The sequence below is a fragment of the Gordionus sp. m RMFG-2023 genome, chromosome 2 (assembly GCF_954871325.1).
Source record: "Gordionus sp. m RMFG-2023 chromosome 2, tfGorSpeb1-WG-v2, whole genome shotgun sequence".
Lineage (NCBI taxonomy): Eukaryota > Metazoa > Nematomorpha > Gordioida > Chordodea > Parachordodidae > Gordionus > Gordionus sp. m RMFG-2023.
Genome location: NC_088776.1, coordinates 47905614 through 47914744, shown reverse-complemented (window position 1 = coordinate 47914744; position 9131 = coordinate 47905614). Strand labels below are relative to the sequence as shown.

Sequence of the window (9131 nt, the reverse complement as noted above, 5' to 3'; positions counted from 1 at the left end):
CTTTTTCACCGGTACTAAAGGTGTCGCCCACTCGCTATATTCGACCGGACATACAATATCTTCCTTTACCCATCTATCCAACTCTTGCTCTACCTCTCGCCTCCATTCAAAAGGTACACGACGTACAGCACAATACTTCGGCACACTTCCCTCCTTCATCCGAATCTCCACCTCATAACCCTTCAAACAACCCAACTCTTCCTCAAATATTTCTCCATACCTCTCCACTAACTTCTCCACCTCCTTTTGGACCTCCTTTATTCCCTCTCCACACCCCCACAAATTTTTCGCAACTCCTTGTTCTACAAAATTCTCTCCCTTCTTCTCACTAACCAGCGGCCTCAATACTCCATATCTACTGTCTTGGACATTTCCTATTTCTCCATCTACATAAATCGGACCTCTCCCCAACATATATTCTCTCGCATTCTCTTCGCTTTCCCCCCAAAACATGGATCTTCCATCGTCTACTTCAATATTATCTAGGCCCTCCATCCATTCCAAATTCCCTCTCGACATTCTCTTCTCTTCATTCACTCGGACCATATTTATCAAGTCTTCCCGAATATCTTCTTCGATCGCCACAAATACTCCCCATCGGGCAAATACTCCCCAGAATCCATACCTCGGCCCTACATTTGTAATCCAATCCCATCCCATCACCGGCTCAACGTCTCGGTTAATTATCCATAAGTCCAACATTTTACATCCTTCTCTTCCTACCTCCCCAATATGCACTCTTCCCATCATCTCCATCTCCGATCCATCAAACTGCCTTACTTGCATAACGTCTCTAATTATATTACTACCCGGCCAAAGTCTTCTAAAATCCTCATATCCCATCACCGAAATAGCTGCTCCGGTATCAAATAACATAGATACCATCTTCCCGTTGATATCGAACCATACCCTTGGACTCGGCAGATACATTAACTCCCTTTGAACCTCCTGCTGCAACATTTTAACTCTCAACTCTTTCTTGCCTCCTCCTAACGCCACGGTCATTATTTTACTCTCCTTCCCATCATATAGTCAATCTTTATTACAATCTCTGGCCCAATGTCCCCTTTCTCGGCACTTGAAACACGTCATCTCCTCTCCAATATCCTTTCCTTCTTTTCCAACTATCTCCGTCATACTCCTCATATTCACGACCCCCGACGACTCTCCTCTCTGTGGAAAACCTGCCCTTGTTTCCACCTTTCCCACTCGGCAATCCTTTAACACATGTCCAAATCTTCCACAACCCGTGCAACGTATTCTCTCTGCTCTGCCCGGACAATATGTCGAAATATGTCCCATCTCCCCACACGCAAAACATTTGACACCTCTACAATTCACCGCAATATGACCCATCTCCCCACATTTATAACATCTACCATTCCGACCTCTCTGTCCCCCACTGTTGAACGGCCTTGGCATATCTTGACGTCCACGGTATACATCCAAATGTCTGTCATCTATCCTCTCGTTCTTTAACCGGTCAATTTCTTCATTATTGACCCAACCCTTCATTATTTCTTGAACCGGTAACCACGTCACTCTCCCCAACCTATCATCCTCTCCATTATGCCCCTCTACCAACAACGATTGCCCACGAATCCTAATACTCCTTTCTCTTCGCATTCTCCTTCCAAAATATAAAGTGCCGTATAAGTCCGAATAGAAAGCAAAACTCCGAGTATAATAATTTTATTGAATTTCCCACACAAAAAAATGAATAATTTTATTTCAAAATTTACTATTACAACCAAAAAAAAATATATTAAAAACAAAAATAAAATAGTTAATAATAATTTTTACAATATTTCGCTTCCCTTTTATAGGGAAGCGCATAAAATACAATTTCATTATGATTCAACAAAACTTAATTTTTATATCTAAAAATAAAATAAAACAAAATATTAAAATACGGTCTAATAATGAACCGGCACAATTTATTTATTAATGTTCACGCAATAAATATTATCAAATATGTCACTCATTTATGACAGGTATTATTGTCATTTTTGTACTGGTTGGGCCTCGACGAATATTTCGGAAAACCATCAATATTTTGAGGGTTGTGTCTGTGCTGACCACGACGGGAATAGTTGGTTCGGTTATCACCTCTATAGCAGTCATCCCGTCGATCAGGGCTTTGATGATGGTCACAATGATAGTCGTGGCGATTGTCATGGACGTTGTACCCTCTATTGTTGTATCGATCGCCGTAGTAGTTATCATTGCGATTATCGAAACGGTTGTGGTTATAGTGACAATTATCGTAGCTTTGATCAAAACGATTGTTGTGGAAGTTGCTGTGCCGTCCATCGAATCGTTTGTCGCGGCAATAGTCGCAGCGTACATCGTAACGTTCATCGAAATGTTGTACGGGACGATTGTCATTAATGAACTGGGGTTGCTTAAGAGATTTACCATGTGCGTGAGAGTCCTGAATGGGTTTTGTTATTACGTAACTATTTTTGACTCTGCCCATGTGATTAACCTCTTGTATTCCAGGTGATTCATCCAAATGAAGCAATTTCATCACGCACTTGATGTCACTTGGCTCAGTGGTGTCTTCCTCTAGACCTAGATTGTATATATCTTCTATAGTCATAGAGCTCCTGACCGCTTTCCTGACATCTTTGGACTTCGAAGCAACTCTCACATTCTCAATAATGCGCTGAATGCCATTGAATTTGCATTCTTTATTGAGTCGTGCTACGCGTGTAACCCAATCCGAGAACGTCTCCTCCTAGCCTTGAGTGGCAGCATAAAATAATTACATTTGGCGTTCTCAGTCTTCGATGGATGTTGTAGCTTGAATTTGCCAAGCAGGGCGATTGGGTCCTGGAAGTTTGCCTCACTGCAAATTGCTCCAATGTTATTGAATTCGTCATCTGGAAGACTTCGGAGAAACAAAGCAACCTTTTCTCCGTTGGAAATCTTGCTGGTGTCGAAGAAATTCTGCAATTTCCCTATGTAGGCGCTGTCATCGCTACTAGATTTAAGAAAATCCAGCTTGACGAATTCAGTCATGTATGTGGAATTGTTCAAAGCATCCATCGTAAGAGAATTATAATCGATAAAGGAGTAAAATAGAATAGATATAAATTGTAAAATCAAGATCGAATTTTGATATAATATTTACGCAAAGTTCGGACGTAATTTGGCCTCCATGTAAGAATTGTGTTAAATCCTCGTTCATATTTTATTTTAATCATAATTACATTTTATTTTATTGCAAATTATATTTTATTTTTAATCATAATTTACATTTTATTTTATATAATAAATTACATTTTTCTTATCTTTCAACAAAAACAATTTCTCTTTATATATCTTTTTTTAAACAATAAAAAAAATAACTAATTGTGTGAAATACAAATTGATATTAAAAAAAATATAACGTTAAAATGATATAAAAAAATGTTAATATAAAATTTTCACCGATTAAATTTAAATACAAAGTGAATAAAAAAAATGTCACATTAAAATGATTTATAAAAAAATGTTAATATAAAATTTTGACCGAAAGGTATCAATTATTCAACATGTAAGAATTAAGATATATATTTTTTACGTTAATAAATCTCTCATTAACTTTGAACCTTTGCGCAAATAAACAAGAATATCTTATAGTTCAATCTGCTCTCGTTCAACTGACATCATTAAAAATGCTTCTAATTTTTCTTGGCCTATATTAGCTCTCAATCTATTTTTTATAATTTTTAATTTACTAAATTTTCTCTCGCAATTACCTGCGTAAATGACAAAGTTAAAATGTATATGCCAAAAATAAATTAGTGTATGCACTTGTGTGCATATTGTATTTTTAAGAATTTCATACACGCATATTAAACACTTGATACATTTATTATCACACTCTGAGTTATTATCATATTGTAATATTCCATCTACTTTATTTGACTTCTCACTGGTACATACGATATCATAGTCCGTTTCATTTAATATTAAATCTTTGAATACACTGACAAATGAACACAATTCGTTACGTAATTTAACACTCAATATATTTGCCAATTGTGCCAGTTTTCCAAGGCCTTTTCAGAAATACCTTTACTTATGTCATCAAGATGCAAATATTGCCCATTCAAAATAAGCTACTTTCGCAAAAAACAGTTCCGGCAAGCTATTTATAATTTGAACAATTTTAGGACAAAATACTTCGACCCTATAAAGGTCAATAGATTCTTAAGGACCATCTTAGCCTTCGTCACTATATATTCTTTTCGCTCGTCCTATTCGATCTTTTTACAGAGCATTTTGTACTCAGATACTCTCCGGGAGCTATAAATATGAAAAAGTTTCATTTAAATTAGAAGCCATTTTTATTGTTTTATTTTAAATCGATGTAATAATTATCGATGATACAGAAGACTTAGCATCTTTTATCATTTTTCATGCTGATAAAATATTAAAATTTTTAGTTTGAAGATATAATGACATCAACATAAATTATCGATCAAAGACTGAGCTTCTTATGAGGTTTTTGCCTCAAATGATTTATTATCTATTATAAATTGATGTGCACTTATCTATATTGGGAGCAAGCTCTCTTTACCATATATCCATCTAAGGGCCATTTCATGTGCCCACCACCTTGTGTCACCTATTTTTTGCAGCCTTCTCCACTTACTTTAGCCAGATGAATTATTCTGTTTTACCCAAGCATCCATCCTTTTATATGATTTACCAAAGAAGTTGCTAGGCTGTTCAATAATACAAGTAAATTTTTGCCTTTAATATTATCCCATGATTCACAAATACAGAGATTTAATATGTGACTCTAACACCAAATATAAAAAACTACCTGGAGCCAGGGTTGGGCAGTATCGCGGATATTTGTATCTTTTTTAAAATTTTGGAAAGTATCTTGTATCCAGTATCTAAGATACATATTATTTAAAAGTATTTGTATCTTAACCAACTTTGTATTCAAAAAGATACAGATACTTTAATAAAAATTTATATTGGTTAATTTAAATAGTATTAAAATTTAAAATGATATTGTTTTAAGATTTAAATGAAAAATTTAATCAAAATTTAGATATTTTAAGATAATTTTTGATATATGACGTTGGACGTCATATAGCAATTTGCTAACAATTACAACTACCATATTTGAATCGTTTTATATCTGTCTATTTTAATATAGAAGAAGAAAATAGAATAATATGTTTATCTTCGTCTTCAGATGATTCTTCAACCGAAAATTATAACAATAAATTTAAAAACTAAACATACTTAATGGCAAATTTTTTGAAGTACTTCAAGATGATCATAATAAAGAAATTCATCGTGACTTTGGTATTGACGAAAAAGTTATAGCAACTGTTACAGATAACGGCTCTAACTTTAAGAAAGCTTTCAAGGAGTTTGGATATTCTGTCGAAGCTGTAGAGAATGACTTTGACATCAATGATGATGAATGTATAGAATTCGAAATCATTGAAAGTATTATTTAATACTTCTTTAAAATTTATTATGATATTGTAAATTTAGTAAAAAAATTTTATTCAAATAAAATTATTTATTTGTTTATTTAAGGGTCTAAAGAAGCCTCAATAACATTGCCTCAACACATTCGTACGATAAGTCTAATTGCCACAACAGATGTCGAGAGAGCTATTAAGGATTCTCCTAACATTTCTAAAATTCATCACCCTGCAATAGCTAAATGTACTAAGCTATGGAATGCAAATAATAGGACAAAACTGCAGAACTTATCAAAGCAGTTTTAGGAAAACAATTAGTTACACCTTGTTGTACTAGATGGAATAGTTTGTATGATAGTCTTCATAGTTTATTAAAATTTAAAGGCGACATTCCTAAATTATGTCAAAAATTAGAATTTCCTAAATTAAGAGATATTGAAATTCAATATTTAGAAGAATATTGCAATATAATGGCCCCATTGGCTATAGCGATTGACAAAATACAGAGTGAAATCAACTGCTATTATGAAGAATCAGCTCCAATTTTAAATGTCGTTAAAAAAAATTACAAATTTAATTCAAACCAATCTACAATTTTGCAAACCATTAGCTGTTGCCATAGAAAATTATTTGAATAAAAGATTTAAAAATATATATGATTTTGATAACAATTTTAAAAGTGCATATATGGCAACTATTTCTCATCCCTATTTTAAAAATCGTTGGATTGATGGTGAAAAAGAAAAAAAATACCTTCAGGATTTGTTATTAAATGAAGTTTTAATTGTTTTTAAAAATAATATTGAAATTAATACTTCAACAAAATCTTCAATTGATGAAGATGATGATTACTTTTGCCTTAAAAGTACCACATCCAATTCTAATAATTCAATAAATGATATTGAAATAGAGGTCCTAAATTATATGAAAGATGACAGGCGGAGTATAAATATGTTAAATAGTTATAAATATATAAAAGAAATATTTATTAAATATAACACAATATTACCCTCCTCAGCCCCCGTTGAAAGATTATTTAGCTTTGCTAATATGGATAATAAACCAAATCGTCTAAAGATTGAACGAAAAATTAATAATATTAAAAAATAATGCTGATTTATGATGCTGATTTATTATTATTTACTAATTATATAATTTTATTAAATGGAATATCGCATTATCTTTTATAATAAATTTGTTATTTTCTACAATTTATTTTAAATATTTTTTTATAAATTTATATTATAGATAAGAAAATAAAGCTTTATACATTTTGATTTTGACTATTTAAAGTTTTTTAAAAAAGTATCTTGTATCTTAGATACTTTTTTTAAAAAAATACAAGTATCTTGTATCTTAGATACTTTTTTTAAAAAAAATACAAGTATCTTGTATCTTATATCTTATTGAAACTTTTCTAAATTATCTAGTATCTTGTATCTTAAATACAAAATTTTATAAAGTATCTGTATCTGTATCCGAATACAATTTTCTGAAAATTTGCCCAACCCTGCCTGGAGCCTCTAGTCTAATAAGAGCGTGAATCCCAACAAATTCACCCCGCATATTTGCAGCACCATCAAATAATTCTCCTATTAAATTTCTCATTTGAATTCCATGTTTTAAAAGTATTGACTCAAGATATCAAAAAATCCTTTTCCAGAAGAGTTTGTCACTTTTGTAAGTGCGAAAAGCTTTTCTTTTATTTTGCCATTATATATGTATTGTAGGCAAATGGTTGCTTGATCTGATCATAAACGCTAATGTCTTGAGATATATCCATTTGAAAACTAAACCGGTTTGTTACCATTCTCCCTTTTTATTTAATTCCTGATTTGATCAAGAACAACATCAATAACCTTTTTAATAGTTGTTTTTTGACAACAAGGTTATGAGTGAACCTCTTCTCTTCTATTATAGGATTTTATATCTGGGTTCGAGTATTATTTAAATAAGTATCCACTTTAAATCTCATATGCCCTAATATTTCATTGGAAATATCATAGTCATGAAATCTTTTATTAATGAATATTCTATTTTTTTTAAATTAAACAAAAATTATTTTTAAAAAAGTTTGGACCCTGAACCTAAATTTTAAAATAGGTTTTTTCCGCGAAATATCGAGTTGTTTTTAAATAAAAAAAATAATAAAAATTAATTTCAGGAAATAAGGCTATTTTCAGAAAAACTTAAAATAAAATATATCAATTGAAATAACAGTGACAGATGCGTCAAACAAGTTTATTTCAAAATAAAATCTTTTATGACATATCACCAATTTTCCAAAAAATTTAAAACAAATTTATAACTTAAATTATAAGCTTAAAAAAAATACAAAAGTACGTCTAAATTTCGCGGATAATATTTTACACATTACTAATGATCTACATATTTCGCCATTTATCCAATTAATCATTCATATCAAAGACAAAACACCATCGATAATTTGCTATACTCATTTTATTATTAAAACTATAAATTTTTGTCAAACCAAGCTGACTTCTGTATATTAGACGTTGATAAAACATTTAATTTGGGTGATCTATACCTTACTGCTATAGTATTTAAACATATAGCAGTTAAGAGATATAAAACAGACGAATCCCCAATATTTTTAGGACCAATATATTTGCATGGAGATTCTAATATGACCACATATACTTTTTTTTCTCATTTACATTCTGCATTTTTAAAAAATAAAATAAATATTACAAATATCATATTGGTAGTGACCAAGAAAAGGCTATAGTAAAACCTATTTTGTAAATATTTAAATTTAATACTCATTTAATATGCACGCGTCATTTAAAAGACAATATAAGAAAATATTTGTCGGAAAAACAAGGTGTAAATGCTGTTATGTCTAAAAAAATTATACAGGATATTTTTTCTTTTAATGGGCTTGTATTTTCTCGAAACGACCAAATATATAATAAAAAAATTAAATGATTTATATAATTATTGTAATAATCAAAATTTAAATATATTTTTGCCATATATAAAATAAATTTCAAAGAGTAATTTATGAACATGTTTACATTCCCCTAAAAAATAAAATAATAAATTGTTTATGGTTAAATAACAACTGTGAATCTATGAATCACGTTTTAAAATAATATATGAAACAACGTCCTTTAAAAGAATTAATCGAAAAAATTAAAGATATAACAATGTTACAAGAAAAGAATTTGAAAGATCCTTCTCAGGAACAGGAGAATATTTTTTAAATAATGAGTATCATAACTATTTAATTCCTGAATCGATAGAATGTCATGATACATTAAATAATTTACTTAATAGTAAAAACAAAGATAAATTACATTCATTAGATAAAACTTTATCTGTTTTGAAACCAAAAGGCTCAAAAAAACCACATCAGCGACGTAGAATTAAAGCAGAAAGGACTCGAAAAAATAATATCAACTAAATTATATTTATCTAAGGGAATTAATGTTCTAGCTTTTTAGTTGTACAATATTAACGTTTTATTTTTACATGATTATTAAGTGAAGTATTATATCATAACATCTACTGATTCGGGTATTAGAAATTAGGATAATAATTATTTAATAAATATTCTTCTCACTCTCTGAGATTTATCTTTCAAATTCATTCTCTTAGATCATTGTCATATCTTTAATTCTGTCGTTTAATTTCTTTAAAGGGTTTTTAAGTTAATATATTATA

General features: G+C 30.6%; 1 protein-coding gene across 1 annotated transcript; it reads right to left on the bottom strand.

The window, feature by feature from the left end:
- Window positions 1–1032: 1032 nt before the first annotated feature.
- LOC135924399 (DNA-binding protein HEXBP-like) lies at window positions 1033–1626 on the bottom strand. The gene has a single exon (XM_065459456.1). The coding sequence runs from the start codon at window positions 1624–1626 to the stop codon at window positions 1033–1035; it is 594 nt and encodes a 197-aa protein (XP_065315528.1).
- Window positions 1627–9131: the final 7505 nt, after the last annotated feature.